The sequence below is a fragment of the Pezoporus wallicus genome, unplaced genomic scaffold (assembly GCF_028554395.1).
Source record: "Pezoporus wallicus isolate ANWC-B61680 ecotype Strahan unplaced genomic scaffold, APGP_CSIRO_Pwel_v1 contig_6580, whole genome shotgun sequence".
NCBI classification, from domain to species: domain Eukaryota; kingdom Metazoa; phylum Chordata; class Aves; order Psittaciformes; family Psittacidae; genus Pezoporus; species Pezoporus wallicus.
In genome coordinates, this window is record NW_026635844.1 from 1,450,193 (window position 1) to 1,475,723 (window position 25,531).

At 39.0% G+C, this 25,531-nt stretch overlaps 1 protein-coding gene across 4 annotated transcripts in view; it reads right to left on the minus strand.

Annotated features, from left to right (window-relative positions):
• The window catches only part of KIAA0825 (KIAA0825 ortholog), a 247,989-nt gene that overhangs the window by 202,237 nt on the left and 20,221 nt on the right, over positions 1 to 25,531 (minus strand). For 3 of the 4 annotated variants that reach the window (XM_057398372.1, XM_057398373.1, XM_057398375.1), the window contains one exon: positions 7,958 to 8,097. The exons of the other annotated variant lie outside the window; for it this stretch is intronic. In XM_057398372.1, coding sequence (XP_057254355.1) covers positions 7,958 to 8,097 — 140 coding nt within the window. The remainder of the gene's footprint in view (positions 1 to 7,957; positions 8,098 to 25,531) is intronic. 4 annotated transcript variants of the gene reach the window in all.

Consider the following 25,531-nt stretch of genomic DNA (forward strand, 5'->3'; position numbering starts at 1 on the left):
ATACTTTTTCTGAGAATGACATCCAGAATTAGCTATGATAGGTTTTGCTTTGTGCCTTTTGTTTCTTGAAAATACAGTACTAAACAATAACAAGCTAAATATGAAAACTGCATCAACTCTAATTATAGAATGCATGGACAATCGTAAGAATGTAAGTGCAGAAGAAGTGTAGCATTTTGAATGTCAGAAAATAAATAAATAGTTTCCAAAACTATGACCATAAACCTTCTAAAAAAAAAAATCATCAAAATAAGTAGGTCATTTTGAACATCTTATTTTCCCATATTTAACTTTATTCATTAAGAATTATGGGTATATTTGCTTTACACTTAAAAGACATTAAGTAAACCATTCAAAGGGTACCTACTTTAACAGAATGAAGTCACAACATTTTACAGCTTCATTACCTTCAGAAATCAATTTCAGTAACTACAACTGATGATAAAATGTAAAAAAAAAAAGTTTTAAAATTTATGAATACATGGATGGCCTGTAAAACACCTCTTATAACATTGATGTAAAAGACCTAATCCTCAGTATGACTGAGTTCAAAATGGAGTGTACTGGAATAAGTATCTTTCTATCATCCATGGATTTACCAGGAGCAGAAAGGATCTCCATGAAAAGCAACTGCTCCCTGCTTGTGGCCTGGCTCAGGTTCCAGATAGGACTGTCCAGCCATGAATGCCAATTCTGAACTTGATAAATTATTGGTATCTGTTTTCTTAACTTGTGAAACCAGCTCTCAGGACTAGAAAACTGAATGCCCTGTTCATACACCTGGACTTGCTGAGACAACACCAAAGGCTTTTATTGTGGTGTGCTTACGTGTCTCATTCAAACATACCCAAGTAGATTACAGCATTATGAATTGTAAGAGACTGCTGTTGTTAGTCTCTGTCAATCTTCTTCAATTACAAACCATTTTTTACACTCATCTTTGACATATGAATCTATGTGCTAGCCAATAAACTCCAACCTGTGAGTAGGCGACAGCTTTCTCAAAGCTGGATATTTTGGTAATTTGTCCCAACACTGATAAGGGTATTAAAGGGATAAATTTCAGTGACCCTCCCTGTAGGTACAAATCACAGTAAGTCTGCTCATTTTATTTAATCTTTTTATCCCAATAAAGTAAACAATGAATTAGGACTAAAACTGGTTTTGACTGAATAAAAATATTTTTGCTTCCAGTATACTGCACGTAAACATGGTCTCCGAAACACTGCTATTTCTTTCAAGATTTTTATCAACACTTAGTATTACAAGAACACAGTTAACTACAGGTACTTATTCCTTCACATTAGCTACATAATTAAATATTTAGGAATTTGGTTACCTCTGGGGAAAAAAAAAAAGAAGTATTATTTGGGTTTAAAACTCAATAATTAAAAAAAAAAACAACCTTCTGACAAATAGGATTAAAATTATCCTCACTATGGAAGGTAGTATTTAAAACTTTCTAATTTCTTATTAGTGTAGGGAGAATGAGACTTTGAGTTCCTTTTCTTAGGTTATGTGCTAGAGTTTTCAAAACTGTAAACATAAACATTACTTCTGGTATGAAAAATGTGCTTAATGTATTTAATGAATTTCACTCTTAAAAGTACAATTACAAAAAGCTATATAAAGCGCTAGTTTCCTTTTTTCCCCACAAATAATAGTTTTTCATTAAATGCAAATATATTTTGTTAAGTTCAGTGCAGAAAATAAGCTCCATTCTTTAACAAATTGAGTCATCAACCCAGCTGATATCAATTGATACTATACATGTATGATAGAAGCATAAATCATCTTAAAATCATGTGCAGTCAATGGAAGAATACAACGTGTGTGCGTGCAACCCCCAAATTAGACACATTACAGTACTTAATGCTTTTTCCCTACTGCTGTTAACTGGTCCTATGCTCTGTATGTATGTTTTCTGAAACACCCTCTGAAACACTAAACCTTAATGATAAGGCAAGGCACACAATTCATGTTTTGCCTGCTCATACCAATTTTGAGATATTGCTGAACCTAACTGGAAGGTGCCTAATTCTTCCATTGGAAACTTGCCTATTCCTGGTCAGATGGAAGATCTTGAGTCTCTGACAGTGGTCATTAGAAGATGCCAAAAAAAGAATAAAATAAAAATCATAAGAAAAAAATATTTAACTTATGAAACTTAATCATTGGAGAATATTGTAAATATTTTGAATGCATGTATTAAGAAAGTATTTAGGAAAAAAAGTCGTAATAACACTGGTCAACATCTATAAGGTTCTTCGCTGTGAGGGTGCTGAGGCCCTGGCACAGGTTGCCCAGAGAAGCTATGACTGTCCCATCCCTGGCAGTGCTCAAGGCCAGGTTAGATGGGGCTTGGAGCAACTTGGTCTAGTGGAAAGTGTCCCTGCCTGTGGCAGAGGGCTGGAACCAGATGAGCTTTAAGGTCTCTCCAAAGCCAAACCATTCCATGATTCTATGATGATTCTAATATTCGAAGATTTTTCAGATTATTTTCATCATCTCTAGCAGTTTATAACACATGGACTCAAGGCAGATAGTGTCCTGGTATTTATCAATTTATCAATTTTTCTTCTGGAGACAATTCCACTTTTTCTGAACCTGTGGAACTGTTCAGACACACAGAAAAAAATAGTCACTAAACTATTAAACAAGCAGTGGAATATAAAATCTCAAAGACAAATTAATCTTTCTCTGTAGAAAAGAAATGATACTTAGGCTTATACAGATTTTTGTAAAATTGCCTGATTTTTCAAGAAAGAAATATTTTGTCCCACGCAAGAAGTACCTTGAGCCTTTGTAGGCACATCAGTGCTTGTGGTCAGCACTACTGGTATACCACTAAGCCAGTGAAAATGATTTCACTGAAATTGTTACTCCTTTTTACAGTTCAGTTTTGGGCTGTTTTATAAGCTAAGCATAAGCTCTCTTATGTTGTCTGTCTCCACACTGGAGTGCTTTTCTGGAGCAGCATGTCTATTTCATTTGGTAAGTATTCCCACTGTAGAGAGGCAGTCTCAATTTGAGAACACCTAGGTGCTATTATTTATTAAGTTAATGACAGTTTTTAGGAATAAATCATGTGGAGAGACTGCTTTTTACATGGCTGCACCAATGGACAGTAACAAGCCATGTACTTATAATGGAACTGATAGTGTAAGCACTGTTATACTGATAGAAGATGATTTTGAAAAGCACAGTATCAAGATGAGAGTTGCTATCTCCATTTCTTATTTTCCATTTCCTAAGAATACTATAAGTAAGCTGAAGGATGATCTAACTCCTTTCAATTTCTAACAAGCACCATTTCAATTTATTTCACATAACATATGGAGCAGCCATAAAAATGACAATGAGATTGGTTAAATTAAACTGCTAAGCTATAAAGTGAAATTATCTTTAAACCTCATGTTACTTATGCTTAAGATCCTCATATTCATGGAGATCTGCTTTTAAAACCAGTTTACATGTCTCCTATTAAGAAGAGACAATTGGCTCAAAAATAATTCTTGTTTCCACTGTGTTTTGAAGAAACAGTAGCATAATGCTACTTTATTATTATCATGGGTATTCATTAAAAAGCTTGAACACTAGAAACCATTTTGCAAAAAATCAGTCATATCATTTATAAACCTGTGTGTCAGAGTAGTAAAAAATTTTTGAGAGAGACTTTTACCAATATAACACCCACAGGCATTTTTATTGTTACAATTTCTCCATGATAACCAAGCATTTTGGCTTATTTCATGAAAACTGAGCTGCCAAAAGAGAAACAGTAAGAAAATTTCCCATGATCTACAGAAAATTTCATGTGGGTATTGCTGATGATGCAGGAATTTAACCAAAAATATAAATAACTTACTTTCTAGTAACTTTTAAAATTATAGATACAATCTAACTGAAAAAAAACACCCCACAAAACCATAAAAATTCATGCAAAGAATGTTTTGATAATCTTATCTTGAACAGAAACAAGAGATTTTATCAAAAATGGCTGTTTATCATCTTGCATGTTCCTTCAATGCTTATGATAACCTATTGTAACACTCATGGTACAATGTATCTCTTAGGATTTCTAAAATTCTGGAAAAAAGAAGAGGTTATTATAGTTTCAGTTCTAGAATGTTTACATTGTTCCATTTTAGTCTATTTGGCCATCAACTTATTCTTTCTGGCATGTCCATTTTTTCACTCTCAGTAACCCAACTGTATAAACGGATAAAAATCCTGTTAATATTTTATGTTCTTTACAATGGTGACCCCAACAGCACAGGACAAAGCCAGAAAGTAAAGCTGCTGTGCTAATAATACAGGTTTGTTTGTGTGTATGATAACATTTTTTTCATAGCTTGACTAAGAACTGAATACACAAAAAAAAACCCAACTGCTGAACAGATTTCATGTTTACAGTCACTTTCAAGTTATGTGCTATAAGCTTGGTTTCAAGCTCTGTACCTTGTTTCCTGCTTAGAAATATTAAATACCAGCTGAAAGTTTAGTTCTGTGGATTGCTCAAAAATTAACTCTTACTAATTCTTAATCCTCCAATTAGGGGAAAAAAAAAAAAAAAATCCAAAGAGTTTTGATTAACAGTGAAAGCCAAGGCAAATGCAAGGGAAAGACTAAAAGCAAATGGCCATCCTGATGAAATCATGAAAACAAAATCAGCAAGTAACCTGCTTTGCACACAAAACTGGCCAGCAGTGACAATAGTTTTGAGAGTTCATAATCACCTGCTTCTACAAACTGATGCAAAAATAGTTAACATTCAAGTGTAATAAGGGCTCTGTTAATGGAATAGTGGCACTTACTCCCTTAAAACTTACAAATAAAATGATCTCACACAGATGGCCTTTTCTTTTTTTTTCTTTTGTTATAGTACCAAATTGAACTGGTACGATACAAAAATAGTGAAGGTAATTCAACTGCTGGAAAGCATATCTGATTTGTGGTGTCACACAATTTCATAAAAGCTATTCAGTTGGAAGGCAATAAATGAACATTCAAATGATTTACACACTTTTGGATCATAATTCTTTACACAATGTTTTATTTTTTTAAAAATATATATATGCTGTATATGATTATGTTTATTCTCTGCGGCACAATAAAATCATAAATCTATCTGATGAAAAATGGATTGTATTCCAGTTGTATCACTGTAGCGCATAGAGCTGCTCTTATCACACGACTTACAAAGATCAATGGTAACTTGAAAATGATTTCACTCCATGCTACCTCTAATATACTAGCAATAAAAGGACTCTTTTTAATTTAAAAGTCATATCAGCTGCTGTCCATCTTCTTTTAAACTCCTCTCCATTTCTGAAACTGACATATTACAGGAGCAAAATATCACCTGGTAACTACAGGGCTACTTTCTGATTTTGCTTGTGAAAATTAGTTTGAAAACTACCTTAAGTGTCAATTCAGCAGAAATACAAAGCTTTTCCAGGCATGCGTTGCTGTGTACCACTCCCTAATCCATTTTCCTGCTGCCCTTGCATAAAATACCATTTTGATCTTATAAAACCTACAGTGAAAGGACATGGACCTACAAATTAGAAGGCACTAAGACAGGGACAATCAGCCTTAAAAAATTACAAACAGTTCCACTGTGATGATGTTAATGTAAAATGTACCATAAAATGTTAATATAAAGTAGCATTAAAAGGAGTGAGCATCTGGCCTGCTTTCCCACAGCCCAGATTTTCTCAACCAGCAGCAAACATCTTACACAAATTAAAACCAAAAATAGTAGTAAAGCATGCATTCCAAAGACTCATCTTCATAATAATCTTTCTAACTCTTGAGGTGGCTCTGCATAATTATGACAATATCACCTTTATTTTGTAGCTGAAGAGGTGACACAGCAACTGCCAAAAATGCTGATATTTTTTTTCCCAGATATACAAGACCATAGAAACTCATAGAATCATAGAATAGTTAAGGTTGGAAAGGACCTTAAGATCATCAAGTTCCAACCCCCCTGACATGGGCAGGGACACCTCACACTAAACCATAGCACCCAAGGCGTCGTCCAACCTGGTCTTGAACACCGCCAGGGATGGAGCATTCACAACCTCCCTGCTCAATCTATTCCAGTGCTTCACCACCCTAACAGGAAAGAATTTCCTCCTTATATCCAACCTAAACTTCCCCTGTTTAAGTTTTAACCCGTTACCCCTTGTCCTATCACCACAGTCCCTAAAGAAGAGTCCCTCCCCAGCATCCCTATAGGCCCCCTTCAGATACTGGAAGGCTGCTATGAGGTCTCCACGCAGCCTTCTCTTCTCCAGGATGAACAGCCCAACTTTCTCAGCCTATCTTCATACGGGAGGTGCTCCAGTCCCCTGATCATCCTCGTGGCCCTCCTCTGGACTTGTTCCAACAGTTCCATGTCCTTTTTATCTTGAGGACACCAGAACTGCACACAATACTCCAGGTGAGGTCTCACGAGAGCAGAGTAGAGAGGCAGGATCACCTCCTTCAACCTGCTGGTCACGCTCCTTTTGATGCAGCCCAGGATACGGTTGGCTTTCTGGGCTGCACGCGCACACTGCCTGCGCATGTTCATTTTCTCATCAACCAACACCCCCAAGTCCTTCTCCGCAGGGCTGCTCTGAATCTCTTCTTTGCCCAACCTGTAGCTGTGCCTGGGACTGCCCCGACCCAGGTGTAGGACCTTGCACTTGTTATGGTTAAACTTCATGAGGCTGGCATCAGCCCACCTCACAAGCATGTCCAGGTCTGGATGGCATTCCAAAAAATTTAAAACTTAAGTACTCAAAACTTAAGTACCTATTACTGTATTATGGCATCAACAAAACTCTGAGTAAGCATCTACATTTCACTGATGTCAACAGCTGGATAATTGTAATATGACTCTATGAAATTGCAGTATGTGGTGGTCCACAATAGCCTATTTCCCAGATCTTCACTATTATTGTTACCCTCAGATTATTACTATCAGAACTGCTTTTATAAACACTATTTTTAAATGAGAATGTTCAAAATATGAGGTAAGAATAATACAAATAAAAAGGCTGAAAAATGTCTCAAGTCTGGCATAAACAATACAGCAATAATTCAGAGATAGCCTAAATCAATTTTCAGTGATATATAGCAATGGTTTATTTCCATTCTTCAGGAAGCTGTCTGGGAGCAGACAAAGACCTCTCAGAAATGTGGGCTTCAAAATGACACAATTGTAAAACAGATATCATCTGAAGATTATTTCCTTGAGGTCATACAACTCTGTAACATGCACTGTTATCCAAAGGCAAGCATTTTCAAAATTTAACACAAAAATTATGATATTTATTGTATCTCTGACACCAAAACGGGCAATTTGCCTGAGAGCATCTTTCAAAGTATTTTAAAGGTACTAAAGTGCTTAGCCACAAAACACCGCCACTGTTTTTAAATAAGGCATGAAATCTTGAGCTGATATTTTTGTAATGGTGAGAAAAGTCTGCATCAACAAAGAAGTCTTTCAGCACTCCACTGTTTCTGTAGCACCGATTACACATATTAACTTCCTTGCTTTTTCTACTTCCACTAGAAAAGCTTAAAGAACATATGCGGTTCAAATTTTGCCTTCTTCTAAAATTCTGCAGGTCTTTCAGTGATTAAAGTTCTATCTCACAGCTGTAGGAAATACAACTGTCATGGGACTACACATTTTCTTCCTCCACTATCACACCTACTCCAGTAATTCCTAAGATTAAGATGATTCAACAGTCAAAAATTCCATTGAGAGAAAAAATATAGCACAAAAATTATATGGCATTAAACATTTCTTAAATGCTCAAGTGGTTAAGGTAAAATTACTAGTAAAATAATTATAAAACTTTTAACCTACAACTAGAAACAAAAGACAAAAGCCATATTTCTTCTTTAATGCAATGACTTTCACTAGTATTTCGGATACAAATAAAATACTCTTTACCTAGAAGAGTTCTTCTTTATTTTTTCATCAAGATCACTAAGGATTTGGTGAAACTCCAGTTCTGTAGGAAGGACATCCAACAAACAGTCTAAATTGGAAGAATCTAGAGAATACTCTCCTCCCCATTCCATTTTCAGAATCTGCAAAATAGATACAGTGGTTGAATAATGAAAAAACTCAGACAAAGAAGTATCAAAATATGCATAATTTTGTTCCTTGGAAACACCCGGACTAATAAAGGATGTGTTTACATAGTTCTTTTACCTTAATCAGAGTAGTAGATTTCTTCATTATCCCTATTATAAATTTTTATTATATAAAAATAAACGTATCAGAGGGCAAATTTCTTTTTCTGTCTGCTTATAATTTCTGTCTGAGAAGTAACTGCTGTCTGGACATTAGGCACATCATTGCAAATATTTAGAACACAAAATTCCAGGCCAGAACAAGTGTCATCTTGCTTTGTACACATTTTACTCAATAAACATTTTCTCAAAACATGTCAAAACCACTGGCCTACTCCTCGACACTAATCCCAGTAGTCTCTATATTAGAAGGAAAACATTAGAAAAGCTTTTTTCTTGTTTTGTGTTTTTACTGTACTCTCTTTTTTGAGAAATAATGAAGTTAGTTTTACAAACAGTGAATACTTACTACCAAAGTTAAAATTACATGAAAAGTGTAAACTTCTTAATAACCACCACATTTGACATCTGCTATTCAGGATTTAATAACAGTATTCATATAGCAGTAGCAACATGAGGAACAAACATAACAGCCAGATGCACACAATTTTTGGGCAACAAAATGTAATGAATTAATAAATATTTTTCTTACATGCAATATTCTTTTATGAAGCAATTACACTGTTGATTGGAAATTTACCTACAGGCACTATGAGAAAAACAGAGGCTCCCTAAAAGAGCCTCAGATTAAAATGCAAGGTCAAGATGGTCGTTTCTGGACAAATATGAGTGTAGACCTACAAGGAGCAGAACTGTGCATTTCTTCAGCAGAAAGACTAATTCTGGTTTTGCTCTTTAATAATAAAGAGAACGTGAAAGTCCTTTAAAACCTACTATCTTGCACATATGACTTAACAGCCCAATACTACAAAATATTCCACGGATATGTAATTTTCTTCAGTTCTCAGAAGCTATAGAATACAGCTTCGCAAATAACAATTCAAAGACTTTCAACGTTTTTAATGTAACCGAAACTCAAGTCATCCTTCCGGTTAAAAGTTTTGGCTATAAACCAAATACACATAACTTATTGAGGAAAGATCAGTCTTTGAATAAAGACTCGAAGTATCTTAACATCTGTTACCGCAATTAAAGACATTGCAATTAAAAGTAGAAGTTAAATGGAAAAGATTAAGCAGCTCTTTACGTAACTGAGATAAAAGCAATTCTGAAAATACAGTTGCTCACTCACATATTTTTATATTCAGATAAGGTCACTCAAATCCATTCTCTTTTCTCTTCAGAAATATCTCGGAATTTCTATAGAATACGATGCTAACTCCAGTACTTATAATTCAAACACATCTTTTACTCAACTATGCTTGCAGAACAGTCTATGGTTGGTATAAAATGTACTCTGTTGCAGACACATGTAATGCAAAAATAACAACAGCTTGGAATGACTCAAGAGTTTTCATAAAATAGCTGCACTATCAAAATTTTACATTTATTCCAATATTTTTCCATTACACGATAGCCAAAAGAAGCTTGTGTTCCTCAAAAAAAAATATCAGTATAGTTTACAGACCACTTACTGTTTGAAAAATTCATCACATGAATAAAATCACCTTGTTAACATGACAGCCTAGTTCTCACGTATGCCTTCCCGTAAGACTTCTATGTCATTCTTCTTCAGTTCACTCATCAAAACAAGGTAATTATTCCTTTCACTCTCAGTTTATCAGAGAAAAAGCAACATCTAATAATTCAGTTTTGTCCTGGGTTCAGCAGTAGCAGTCACGTTTTTTCCTTTGTGTTAACTGGTGCAGTGCTGTGTTTTGACTTCCAGCCTGAGAACAGTGTTGGTGAAGCCGATGTTTTCGGTTGTTGCTAAGTGATGTTTACCCTGACCAAGGACTCTGTGAGGCTCATGCTCTGCCAGGGAGGAGGGGAAGCTGTGAGGAAGCAGGGACAGGGCGCCTGACCCGGGCTAGCCCGGGAGGTATTCCATACCACAGCACGTCATGCCCGGGGTGAGGGGTAACTGGGAGTTACCCGGAAGGACACGGGCTTCCAGGTGGGACTCGTTTTCTTGGCCGGTGGTATCGTATTCTCTTCCCTTGTTATTTTCCCTTATCATTGTTGTAGTTGATAGTAGTGGTGGTGATTTGTTGCTGGACTGTTCTTGTCTCAACCCGTAGGACTTGCACTCTCTCGATCCTCCTCCCCGTTCCTCCAGGAGCGGGGAAGGGGAGAGCCCTGGTGCAGGGGGGGGGGGGACACGGACCTCGATTGTTGTCAGCTCGGCACCACTCACTGGGGGTGAGTGAACAAGTTACCTGACTGGGTTTAAACCACAACAGTTCTTTTTGGCGCCCAACGTGGGGCACGAGGGGTTGAGATAAGAAGAGATCTGACTGGATTGATAGTCACTCGTCACAATGCTGATTTATTGGCTCTCAAGGTTGTTCCTCTTGATCTCACAGTTTCAGTATATCATAACTTACTTCCATCTGGTATTTGCTGTATTAGTGTTTTTCAAGTGTGGGGCTTGGGCTAAGGTTTTTGTCCCATTGTACTTTATGGTAATGACTTGTAAGACAATAGAATCATTGATCATGAAACTGCTCTGGCTTATGTTCCCAGTGTGGTCACCACCTTTATATTTTGGGAGGTATATGATGAAGGTGCTTAGCAATTACACATCTTTTTTCTCCTCTCAGGTGCTCAACCTGTGAAGGAGACATCCTTTTACCCTCCTAATCGTCCCCCCAGACCATTTACATCTGAGAGTTTTGATTTTTTGAATGGCCTTTTAATGCTGTTGAGACTTGTTTGCTGATGGTGATGGGAATCACCATGCTAACACGCATACAGAGTGTGTTTTGCCCACTACTGATTTCAAGAGTTAAGCAGAGTCAGGTTTGGGTCTTGTCTGGGGTCAAATGACGATGTAGGAGGACCGAGAGATTTTCCCTGAGGCTGGACAGCCATGAGTGGCAGGGTGTGTGGGATAGTATGGGCAAGTATCTAGGTCAGTGGGCCCCTCCAGTACTTTGGAATTTCACTACCGAACAACTGCAAAATCCAGAAGAATTAGTAAAACACTTAAATGAGGTGTGTGGTCATTCTGGCCATACCAGAGATGGACAAATCATGGCAACGTGCTGGGGCTTGGCCTATGCTTACAGGGCCTTGTTCAACACTATCCAGCACCTTCAAAAGGAAAAGAATGTCGGCGGATCTGAGGGCAAAGCGACAGTCGCTACTCAAACTTTGGCTGCAATGAACAGCACAGCTACCCCAGCGGCAAGTACAGCAGCTGCTCAAACTTCAACCGCAACAGACAGCGTGGTTACCCCAGCTCCAAGCACAGCAGCTGCACCAACCCCAGCGACAAGTACAGTTGCTACCCAAACTTTGGCCTCAATGAACAGAGCAGCCACCCCAGTGGCAAGTACAGCAGCTGCTCAAACTTCAACTGCAACAGACAGTGCGGTTACCCCAGCTCCAAGCACAACAGCTACACCATCCCCAGCAACAAGTACAGTCGCTACTCAAACCACAGTGATAATCACTGCAGCCAAAACAGAGGACCAATTCGTACCAATATCGGTTGCCCCTGTACACAAGAGAACAAGCAAAAAGGAGGCAAAAAGGGTGAAGCGAGATGAAGAACCAATGAATTCACCACCCGGTCCAGAATCTGATCAGGAGTCATCATCACATGACAAAGAAGAAGAAGAAGAGGTAACTTCTCGACCTCGGACCTCAACCGAGCTGCGGAATATGCGAAAAGATTTTACCCGTCAACCAGGGGAGCACATCATCACCTGGTTACTCCGATGCTGGGACAATGGGGCCGATGGTCACGAACTAGAAGGTACAGAAGCCAAGCAGCTGGGATCACTTGCTAGAGAAGGGGGAATTGACAAAGCAATTGCAAGAGAGAAAAAGTCCCTCAGCCTCTGGAGGCGGCTCTTGGCAGCTGTGAAAGAAAGGTTTCCGTACAAGGACGATGTTACGAGTCGTTCGGCCAAGTGGACTACTATAGACAAAGGCATCCAGTCTCTGAGGGAATCGGCCATCGTAGAGATGCTCTATCACATCAAGCCGAATAACGGGGATACACCTATTGATCCAGATGAAGTTGAATGTACACGACCCATGTGGCGAAAACTTACGCGGAATGCACCGTCATCATATGCCCATTCATTCGCAACAGTAACCTGGAATGACATAGTACCACTAACAGCGGATGAAATGGTTCATAAACTCCGAGAGTTCGAAGACAATCTCACCCCTTCCATCATCTCAGCTGTGAAAAAACTGTCCCAGGACCTCGAACAATTGAGGGACGATCTATCTGATTTATCCAGCTCCTCACGTGTACCAACACACGTCTCAGCTATTAACAAAAGGCGTCCTATTGTTCGAGAGAGGAGATGCAGGAGGTATACGCCACGGGGTACCCTATGGTTTTACCTGCGGGATCACGGAGAAGACATGACAAAGTGGGATGGAAAACCTACTTCAGCTTTGGAGGAACGGGTGAGTGAACTGAAGAGGGGAGCAAGGGCCAAGACTGATCGTCCCATGAGAGCTACGGCTTCGGTCTCTGGTGAGCAGTTTCCCAGATGGAATGGAAGAGCTGATTTTACTCCAGCTCCTGTATTAACAAAGAATAATCCCTTTCACCACAACTTAAGTGGCCAACACTGTGACGACCATTAGAGGGGCCCTGCCTCCAGCCAGGTGGAGGTAGGGGACAATCGGATTTACTGGACTGTGTGGATCAGATGGCCTGGCACATCAGTCCCACAGAAGTATAAGGCTCTAGTAGATACCGGTGCACAGTGTACCCTGATGCCATCAAGCTGTCAAGGGGTGGAACCCATCTATATTTCTGGAGTAACAGGAGGATCCCAAGAGTTGACTGTGCTGGAGGCTGAAATCAGCCTGACTGGGAGGGAATGGCAAAAGCACCCTATTGTGACTGGTCCAGAGGCTCCATGCATCCTCGGCATAGACTACCTCAAGAGAGGGTACTTCAAAGACCCAAAAGGGTACCGGTGGGCTTTTGGTATTGCTGCTTTGGAGACTGAGGAAATTGAGCAGCTGTCCACCTTGCCTGGTCTCTCAGAAGATCCCTCTGCTGTGGGGTTGCTGAAAGTTGAAGAACAACAAGTGCCAATTGCGACCACAACAGTGCACCGCAATATCGCACCAACCGAGACTCCCTGATTCCCATCCATCAGCTGATTCGTACACTGGAGAGTCAGGGAGTGATCAGCAGGACCCGCTCGCCCTTTAATAGCCCCATATGGCCAGTGCGAAAGTCTAATGGAGAATGGAGACTAACAGTAGACTATCGTGGCCTGAATGAAGTCACACCACCATTGAGTGCTGCCGTATCGGACATGCTAGAACTTCAGTATGAACTAGAGTCAAAGGCAGCCAAGTGGTATGCCACGATTGATATTGCCAATGCATTTTTCTCAATTCCTTTGGCAGCAGAGTGCAGGCCACAGTTTGCTTTTACTTGGAGGGGTGTCCAGTTCACTTGGAACCGACTGCCCCAGGGGTGAAAACACAGCCCTACCATTTGCCACGGACTGATCCAGACTGCACTGGAACAGGGGCAAGCTCCAGAACACCTGCAATACATTGATGACATTATTGTGTGGGGCGATACAGCGGAAGAAGTCTTTGAGAAAGGGAGGAAAATAATCCAAATCCTGCTGAAAGCCGGTTTTGCCATAAAACGGAGTAAGGTCAAGGGACCTGCACAGGAGATTCAATTTTTGGGAATAAAATGGCAAGATGGACATAGACAGATCTCCACAGATGTGATCAACAAGATAACAGCAATGTCTCCACCAACTAATAAGAAAGAAACGCAAGCTTTCTTGGGTGCTATGGGGTTCTGGAGAATGCACATCCCAAATTACAGTTCGATTGTAAGCCCTCTCTATCATGTGACCCGGAAGAAGAATGATTTTAAATGGGGCCCTGAGCAGCAACAAGCCTTTGAGCAAATTGAACGCGAGATAGTTCATGCAGTAGCCCTTGGACCGGACCAGACCGGACCAGATGTAAAAAATGTGCTGTACACTGCAGCTGGGGAGAACGGTCCTACCTGGAGCCTCTGGCAGAAAGCTCCAGGGGAGACTCGAGGTCGACCCCTCGGCTTTTGGAGTTGGGGATACAAAGGATCTGAGGCCAGCTATACCCCAACTGAGAAAGAGATACTGGCAGCCTATGAAGGGGTTCGAGCTGCTTCGGAAGTGATTGGCACTGAAGCACAGCTCCTCCTGGCACCTCGGCTGCCCATGTTGGGCTGGATGTTCAAAGGCAGGGTCTCCTCTACACATCATGCAACTGATGCTACATGGAGTAAATGGGCTGCACTAATTACACAACGAACTCGAATAGGAAATCTCAGTCGTCCAGGCATTCTAGAAGTCATCATGGACTGGCCAGAGGGCAAAGATTTCGGAATGTCACCAAAGGAGGAGGTGGTGCACGCTGAAGAGGCCCCACCATATAATAAACTGTCAGAAAGTGAAAAGCAGTATGCCTTGTGTACTGATGGCTCTTGCCGTATTGTGGGAAAGCATCGGAGATGGAAGGCAGCTGTATGGAGTCCTGGACGACAAGTTGCAGAAACTGCTGAAGGAGAGGGTGAATCGAGTCAATTTGCCGAGGTGAAAGCCATCCAGCTGGCCCTGGACATTGCTGAACGAGAAAAGTGGCCAGTACTTTATCTCTATACTGACTCATGGATGGTGGCAAATGCCCTGTGGGGGTGGTTGCAGCAGTGGAAGCAGAGCAACTGGCAACGCAGAGGTAAACCCATCTGGGCTGCTGCACTGTGGCAAGATATTGCTGCCCGGGTGCAGAACCTGGTGGTGAAGGTACGTCATGTAGATGCCCATGTACCCAAGAGTCGGGCCACTGAGGAACACCAGAACAAACAACAAGTGGATAAAGCGGCTAAGACTGAAGTGGCTCAGATGGACTTAGACTGGCAACATAAAGGTGAATTATTTTTGGCCCGGTGGGCCCATGACACTTCAGGCCATCAGGGCAGAGATGCAACATATAGATGGGCCCGTGATCGAGGGGTGGACTTAACAATGGACACTATTGCCCAGGTTATTCATGAGTGTGAAACATGTGCTGCAATTAAACAAGCCAAGCGGTTAAAGCCTCTTTGGTATGGAGGACGATGGTTGAAGTATAAATATGGGGAGGCCTGGCAGATTGACTATATCACACTGCCACCAACCCGCCAAGGCAAGCGCCATGTGCTTACCATGGTGGAAGCAACCACCGGGTGGCTGGAAACATACGCTGTGCCCCATGCCACTGCCCGGAACACTATCCTGGGCCTTGAGAAACAGATTTTGTGGCGACACGGCACCCCAGAGAGAATTGAGTCAGACAATGGGACTCATTTCCGGAATAACATTATAGATATTTGGGCCAAAGAGCATGGCATCGAGTGGGTAGATCACATCCCCTACCATGCACCAGCCTCTGGGAAAATCGAACGGTACAATGGGCTGTTAAAAACTACACTGAGAGCAACGGGTGGGGGAACTTTCAAGCATTGGGATACACACTTACCAAAGGCCACCTGGTTGGTCAACACCAGAGGATCTGCCAACAGGGCCGGCCCAGCCCAGTCAGAACTTTTACATATTGTAGAGGGGGACAAAGTTCCCGTGGTGCATATGAAGAATTTGCTGGGGAAGACAGTCTGGGTTATTCCTGCTTCAGGTAAAGGCAAACCCACTCGTGGGATTGCTTTTGCTCAGAGACCTGGATATACTTGGTGGGTAATGCGGGAAGATGGGGAAGTCCGATGTATACCTCAAGGGGATTTGATTTTAGGGGAAAACAGCCAGTGAACTCAATTGTATGCTGTTGCCTGCTGTGTAATGCTTATATAGCCCACCAACTAGATGTCTCCAGGTCACCAGCGACTGGCCCTGACTTCCCTCCAGCCATCATCCCAACAGAGAATGAACTTTGAACATCATGGACCGAATGGACTCGGCAGCATTATAGGGATTGGTCCATGCACTAAGAAAATGATTTTTTTTTTCCTCTTGGTCTGTATGTATATGGATGTATATATGTGGGAGAGCGATGGTGCATTGAAAATGTGGGATCTGAGCACGACGTGAATGGTATGGAATAAGGGGTGGATAATGTCCTGGGTTCAGCAGTAGCAGTCATGTTTTTTCCTTTGTGTTAGCTGGTGCAGTGCTGTGTTTTGACTTCCAGCCTGAGAACAGTGTTGGTGAAGCCGATGTTTTCGGTTGTTGCTAAGTGATGTTTACCCTGACCAAGGACTTTGTGAGGCTCATGCTCTGCCAGGGAGGAGGGGAAGCTGTGAGGAAGCAGGGACGGGGCGCCTGACCCGGGCTAGCCAGGGAGGTATTCCATACCACAGCACGTCATGCCCGGGGTGAGGGGTAACTGGGAGTTACCCGGAAGGACACGGGCTTCAGGGTGGGACTCGTTTTCTTGGCCGGTGGTATCGTATTCTCTTCCCTTGTTATTTTCCCTTTGTTGCTGGACTGTTCTTGTCTCAACCCGTAGGAGTTGCACTCTCTTGATCCTCCTCCCCGTTCCTCCGGGAGCGGGGAAGGGGAGAGCCCCGGTGCGGGGGCGGGGGGATGGGACACGGACCTCAATTGTTGTCAGCTCGGCACCACTCACTGGGAGTGAGTGAACAAGTTACCTGACTGGGTTTAAACCACGACAAGTTTTCAAATACTGTTTTAGCTGGTCAATAGTAATTTCTTCCCTAATACAAGACTATCACATGAGAAAGAATTTACTTCCCTAATACAAGACTATCACATGAGAAAGAAAAATACAAAAATTTTTTAGAAGGGAAAAAAAAGTACATCAAGATATAAATTGATAAAAATTGAGCAAAAAATTCTACTGTTATTTAGCATAAGTAGTGTCAGGGCTCTGGGTGCACTTAGACACTTTAACTGCCTGATGACCTGGACTTGCAGAGGAACTAGACTACCACTTTGGTGCCTGCCTCTCTTGCATCCCTTAGGGGCAGCAGGATGGGCATCAGTCTGCCAAGGCGCCTCCCCAGCCACTTAGTTTATCCGCCTTCTCTCCTGGCCCTGAAAGAGCAGCCAGTCACTGCTGCACCCTGACAGCCAGTATGACACAGCCCTCCTCTGATAGCAAAACCTAATTTTTGTTAATAAATACATTTCTTAAAATTTTTATTATTTGAGATATGGGGAAGAACTCTGTTTTGAAATTTCAAATTCTTTCAAAGTAGTTTAGACAATGGCAACCCACTTCATCTGCAAAGGTTAATTTCACACTTGTTACTATGCTTCATAAAATGTATCACTCAATCATATTTCTTTTTACTATTACAGTGAAATACTGTGTGTTTTGAGACAAATGGTCCTGTAGAACCTGCTTCAAATGCAACTCAGCGTGTCCCTATCTGTAATAGGTATAGTTCTTTTCAAAACACATTAGAAGACTATTCATTACCACTATACTGATATAGTTGTCAACCTTTTTAGTAGCTACTGAAGAAATTCATGTACAGCGTAGCTTAAGAAGAAATATTTCTCAGGTCTCTTATTTTAAACCAGAGTATCAATGCAATTTAACTGCACTGTAACAACTCACCACTTCTAATAAACCTAATGTTAAGAACCAATTTTTATCAAAACCCATTAGTTCTATTTGAAAAAACACTATGGAATATTCAGGTTGAATCAACAGATACTTCTTGCTTTTTCAGTTCATGTAGTGTTTACCACCAAAAAGCACTTTTCCATTTTAGCATTTTCTTTTTCAGTGTCAATCAAAAGGAAGGAATCTTCTCATAGAAGTCATATATAAAATAATACTTAGTTCAAATAGGTATTTCTTCATTCTGATAAAATGATTCAATAAAAATCTTGTGAAAACCTTCAACTACAAATATACAATGGAAATTCCACAGGATTTCCAAGATTAATTTGAAACGTTTGAATTACTATAATTATCATTAGTTCTCAAACACACGGTTCATGTGGACATAAAACTTGAATAGACCCTTGTACGAGCACTTCTGCTGAATTGACACATGTATAATGTAGCTCAATATATGAAAGTCATAATATTTAAATTCATAGCCTAACATACTGTAGACAAGCAGGTAACAGGCATTTCCTACTTTTTGACACAAACACTATTCTTTTAAAATACAGATTATTGGTAAGTTCTACAGTTCACTTGGTAGAACATTACTAGTTCATGTTTATAGCATACAAACTAATTCCAGAAACTTTGTAAACTTTGACAGACTTATTCATTCATCAGTACTCAGTACTGCTACTCTGTGACTTCCCTATGGCACTTCAGCCAGCTAAGATTCTTGTTCTGACTTCAGTGGGTTTCAGATATTACAGAAGAACATCACCAGGGAGAATGCCAGGCAAAGTTTGTATTATAGTTACACGGAACATCTAGCGGTATGCAAAAAAAAAAAAAAATCTAAACTTCACCTGCAGCTGACTGAATCAACTACCTAAGCCTAGTGGAAAATGAATCAGCTGGGCTGTCTGTAAAAAAATCATAGTACATATGTGTTCAAGCAAATAATAGAACTAAAGCAGTTAAGTTAAGGTTAGATGTGGTTTCTCATTATGACTGACTACACTGTGTCAAACTTCCAACTAAACGTTAAATTTTCATGGGTTTTCAAATGCCTGTATACATTTATGCAAACTCTAAGCAAACTGAGAAGCCTTATCAGAGTATCATTGCATACAATGCAGATCCAAAGAGATACAGAAAAGATGCTATAGTCTTTGAGTACTATAGCACCTACTTCAGCAAGTTACACAGTAGGTTTTCAGAAAAAAGACAAAACAAAGCATTAAGGCTTCATTAAGGTCCAAAGGCAGGCTTTTATACACATAGTACTGTGTATGAAATAATCTAAAGAAGTTCTCTAAACCTAAACAGAATCTACTACTTAAGCACTTGCAGATATTTAATGGAAAAAATAATTTATAGGGTATCATATCAAGGAAATGTATATATACTTGGGTAGAAGGTCTTAATTCCCAGTATTTCTAACCTGCTACGGTCAGAATTTGAGGAAATATATAACAGTTTTACTCCTGGACTGAAAATTAACAAGTAATAATCTTAAATGAACCCTGAATCATTTCATAAACAGTTTCACAAAGATAAAGAATAAAATATCAAGTTTGTGTCTAAGAGCTGAAGAATAAAACAAATAAAAGCTTCCTGATTTATTACAGATAAAACGTTTTGGTTTCATCAAAACTTCTGTTATTCACCACAACCAGCATACATATGTAAATAAACATCTTGAGTGGATAAAAAGAACAGAAGACTTGTATTGTTTTGTCCAAATCATTCCCTTCTAAGTCAAGATTTGTATAAACAAATCTTGTTATTTTACAATTCAGCTTTTAAAGCATTAAGAGTTCAAAAAAACATGACTGTCATTAATCTCATTCAGTTAATGACAATGTACAAGACATTTATTTTCAAATACTTCAAACATTACTTTCAGAGTATTTCAGCATAACTTGAAAATAGCTATATTTTGTATTTAAACAAAAACTAGTACATATAAACCACTTAGAAACTATTACCTAATACATTTATTAATTTAGCAAATTTTTTTTCCACATACCATATTCTTTTGCACAAAAACCTTTGTCTAAGTATAATCCAAGCACCATGGCGATCAAATTTTCTGGACTACTACTTTACAGCCAATCTAAATATCTGAAAGCTTACTTTAACATTATATGAGTTTTATCCCTAGAGCTCTCATTCCATTCACATCCAGGACAATAAGAGAAAATTGTTACCATTAGTATTACTTCAAAAACAAGATGTCAGTGTAGCCATGATTTGAAAACAGGTCTATTTCAAACTGCAGAACTGTATGTACAGAGAGCTAGCCAAATCATTGAAGCTCTTTTTCTGATCCTGCTTCTTACCTTACAGGAGGTATCTCCTTATTGCCCTAGCATCCTTGCAAAACTAAAAGGGGATGAGAGAATTGGCAAGATTTTTCATCACTTAGTTTACACTTTCAAACCATCACCTTAACGATGATTTCCTTTATGTATCTTTAGTTGCACAACTGTTCCCAGCTGCTTTACAGCACAGAAGATGTCATCTGCAATCACACAGCAGGCAGAAACAGTGATGGCAATGGACTGAGATAATACTATTCAACGTCAAATTCCTACTGTTCTGGACTCCACATCGCCTGAATATTTAAAGGATTTTTTTTGAAACCACATAGAGTTTACACAGGAAATACATTTAAAAATTATCATTTCTTGAGCTCTATGTTGACACAGTAAAAGCTTTTGTGGGAAAACGTTCAGAATTGTATCACTATTTAAAATAAAGGCAGCAGAAGAAAAGGAAGAAATTATAAATTCTAAAAAAGAAAATAGCCCATTTTCAGTTCTGCCAGGACACAGGTATTAAAGATCCCAGTTTAGACTTTCAAATTTACCTTCCATATTCACTTATTTCCCACACTTTGCTGAGGCATACACAGCTTTTACTAATAGAATACCATGCCATTCCAGTAAACAAGAACATTTAATGCATACAAAAAAGTCTTTCTGAGTGTTTACATAATATTTTGAATGTCACAAACTTTTAAACAAGTTTTATTAAAAAAAATCTAGCAATGTTCCCCCTGCAGACTTTACACATTTGCTGTTGACACAAACTTGTATTTAAATGTTGATTTTACGTTCACCTATTATTATTCACTACACACACATTTTTCTTTACATCTTTCAAAGAGAGATTCTACCTATCTATAATTAAATATGTAACCATACTGAATACAGCTTTTTTTCCCAAATTCTGTTATTATAACATACAGCAAATAAAAGAGTGGGAATAAGATACAACCCACAGTGGGACTGAAGAAACAGTCATCACCGTGGATGAAACAGAAAGCTGTTCCTTCCATCTCAAGCTGCAGTATTAGAATGCAGTCCTATAATCAAAGGCAGCTATATCAGCCATTGAATCATCAAGCCTTTTCAAGCCTTGAAAAAGGACTCTGAAATACACATTTCTGCCAAACAGCAATATGCTATTATTTTAGTATCTGCAGGTTTTTTTAAACTATGGTGCTTAGTTCTGTTTTCTAGTCATATGTACATGGAAGAATTTAAAACTGAGATCCACAGTTCTCGCTACTGCCCCCATTCTTTGACTCACGAAACATGAAATGTTGAGAATATAAAGCAAAGGAATCAGCACTGCTTTTTTCTATTTCCTGCTACTTGGAACTGCTAAGAGATGTTCAAAGACAAGGAGAGAATTCTCATTTACATAAACTTAATCAAACACTGTTGGTCAAAGGCAGTGACTTCAAAAGAGGAACATGTCATCTGGAGTTGCAAGGAAACTCCTGAGGAGTTACATCAGAAGAAAGGAATAAGGCATAACATGACTTCATAACCTTCTGAAGAGTAGAAATGGCCATTTACTGAGTAGGTATTGAGTGAATCAGTCCTGTATCATCTTTGTCTCTCTGCCAGTTACCCCATAACTGGAGTCCCACAGTGTACAACATACAAGAGTCAACACTTGCAAGCCATTCTTGGACCAGAAGTCCAAAGACATTAAGCATCCTACCTGTGAAAAGTCAGTGGCATTTCCTACCTTCTTATTAGTCTTTACAGTTACTAAAGCCTTAAGTTTTGTATACAAGTATATACTTCTGTATACAAGTGTGCTGTTTTTTTTTATATTTCTGGGGTTTTTTAGTAGAGATGAAACAAGGATTCAAGATGCCTCTTCTCACAGATTATTTTTTTGCTGCCTGTAGTTCTATTATATTTAGTAAGTTTAAAAAAACGGATAAATCTGGTGCTATTTTTTCTTCTTTAGATGTAAAATCAGTAATCAACTTTTCCGCCACTGCCACATATACACAAATGAGACATAAAATCCTCTTCTGCCACTGTCCTCAACTAAGACTACATCAATCAATCTCGTTGTCAAATGGATATGCTTTATGAATGGTGGATGCTTTAAAGGTACTTTTCAATTGCAAAATAATTATCAATCAGTACACTACTGTAATCACTAATGCACAGACAAGAGATTTTTAGAACCCTAGTTAGAAATACCTACTGTATGTTCTCTTATCATCCTTTTTTTTTTTTTTTTTTTTACTAATGGTATTTGCCAGGAAAAAGATCATTAATTAGAATAAGCTCAAATTAGCATATAGTATTTATTTTCTACAGCGACACCTGAAGATTGTAAGTATTAAGCAAATTTAGCATGCTGGTATGAGAGCAATAATTACTTTCCCCAGAAAGACTGCATGGCATCATTTTTTCCTGAGGACAAGAATATAAGAGACCTCCTATGTGTAAGACTGTGCATCTACTGTAGAATTGTCTTTCCAATTGTGGCAATAAGAGATGCTATTTAGGTGAGTTCTCATTTTGTGTTACTTACAAACTCAGAAGGAAGAGGCAATTCTTTATAAAACCACAAATCCCTCTCAGAGCTATACTCTCAAAATCACCTGCTACAGCCTTCTTATCTTGCTTGTCATCAATGTTTAAAACTGCACAGATTTATAAGGACTGTACTGAAGAAACTAATCTTTTAACACAGTGGTAAAGAATCTAACTTATACAATTTTCAACTAAAACCCTTACAAATAAATACTACCTGCTTCTATACTAGACCACAAAAGCCTTTTCTCTTCTTGTTTATTGGAAAAATTCTCCATCCTGATACAATACTCTTTGAGCACAATGGTATTTAAAGGAAAGAAATTTCAAGACCTTTGAGATCTTATAGTTGTGTAGATCAGATACAGAATTGTCACAAGTTTAACAGGAAATAGCCTTCCAATGAAACTCTTGTATTTAAAAGAATTACAAAAGAAAGTCTGTAACCTCAGCTTTGAAAACACAGACTGTATTTCAGTCCCTTCACTCACACACATTCTATTTCTTTTATTTCTCAGTTTAAAGCTAAGAGTTAGAAAAATGTCAATTTTATAAAAATGGAATACAAAAAACTCTCCATAAATGTCTCTTAAGTGTGTCCAAGTTTATAATCACAGTTTTAATGGCTTGCTTAGCAGCATAAACATCATGGACTTTATTTTCCCAAATATTACAGGTTCTCACTAAATTCTAATGTATGACACACTTTACTGTAACTGAAAACTGTAAATGTCCATTGGGTTTCCTTTTTTAAAAAATATCTTTCATTTATTAAAGCAAATGTTTAAATTAGTTTTGCCTGGCATAACTCAAACTTGTAAAGTTTCATGCCTTACTGCCTATTGCTCAATACATCTTTAAGATACTACTGGGTAATGCAGCCACATACTGCTTCTTACTACTTACAGTTCTCAACTTCAAAAGCACTATTAATCTTCTGTATCTGTCTTAAAAAAAAACACCACCAAAACCCAAAAACCAACCCCCAGACATAAGTAATGGCACTCTACTTCCTTTTATCATGTATACTGGAGTACACTATACTTGAGTACACATGATCTAGGAAAAATCAAATATTTTCAAGTTTGCAAGACACAGTCTTGTTTATACAAAAAGCATCTGCTTGCTTCACCCATACTCCAAACCCAGAAGTATGAAATGGAAACATGGAAGCTTTTTAGTCAGTCTCTCACCCAAACTTTCAAAGCAGCCAGTAGATCAAATCAGACTTATCTTTAGGATGCAATCTCAGTCTTTGAATTTGTAAGAAACAGTCACTGCTCTTACTCAAAGTGCATCAGCAAATTCATGATCCAGCCCAGAAGAGATGAAGTATTTTCAATGGGAATATTTAGTTACACACAAACTGTAGGAGGACTGCAAAACAAGACTAAATAATCTTAAAGACGCCTGTATTACCTCCTTTCAGAAAAAAGGCTTTTCACCATAGCATGACAGTAATTACACACTGCCTATAATAACACCTTCCTCCCCAGTGTCTATAGCCTTTTCTTCTTTAAAGCACAAGTATACAGAATTTAAAGATGAGTGTTATTTCCCATTCTTTTTTATACAAAACTATTTTCTATTTAATATATGAATTTGCTTCCCACCTTCTATTCCTCTATTTCAACTCTTCATGTTGCTGCTTTTCAGTCTACTTTCAAAGAAAACAGGCTTACACAACCATTGTCTGTGCATCTTCCTCCACTCTGCCCCAGGCATGTGTTTTTCCCAACTTCAGCCAAGTTTTGCAAAGGAGTAGAAGACTCAGAGATAATTAAATTATAATAATTTTCAGGAATATAGTTGCACAAATATAAGAAAATCCCTGTAATTAAGTCTGCTGAATTCAACTAGAATTTGTAATGCAATATGAGAGACAACGCCTTAAAACATTAGGTATGTCTTAAGAATGCAGCCATGCTGTGATACTGGAAAATATGGAAAGTTATGATCTGACTTGCACACAGGATGCTTGCTGCTCGGCAGATGCAATGTTTTAAACAGGGAATACTCCTGACAGGCAGAAGCAAAAAAGCAACCTGATGGAGAGTCTGTGGCACTTTGGCACCATTTATACTAAATAGCTATGTGGTTGTAAGTACTGATGACTAACCTCTGCAACATCCAGGAGTGTCTGCCGGACTCCTCTCCCTGTAACAGTGAAGGAAAACAGGGAAACAGTGAGAAGCTATTTGTGGTCTTTCAACTTACTCAGATGCAACTTCTGTGTTAAAAAACTGCTCTCAAAATGCAAGATGAGTAACCAGTGGAATTGGGAAGGCCTTCGCACACCCAAACACTCATGAAAGGTATTTCCTGACATCAGCTCTCTTTGAAAATGTCAGCTACTGCTAAATGGTCTGCTGACAGAAAGGACATGGACCTTGCCAGAGCAAAGTCCCAAAGCAGGATTTCAGGACAAAAGTTATGATTAAATGCAGAAGTTTGGCTTCATCAGGCAGTTTTGAAGCCTCTCGCTGAATGAGAACCTAACAGAGTGGCACACAATACACTAGTCAGAAGTATGTTCCTCCACTGAATCTCAGAACCATGTTACCTTCTAAGTCCGTGCTTTTGAGTAAGTTTTTAAACCATTTATTTGCGTATTGCTGCTGCACATTGCATAAGAAGTTATTCAGAAACACAGGAGCAGAGGAAAGAAAAAACCCAACAAGAAAACTCAAGAAAACAACAGGAGGGTATGTGTGGATTCTTCTTGAAAATAATGAAATTAAGTGCCCTGACTGCAGAAGGCATGAGACTCTCATGACTGATGTGGCTGAGAACAGCATTGTTGTTTTTACTCAGCTGAGAGGAACTCAAGCAATGCCAGGTGCACA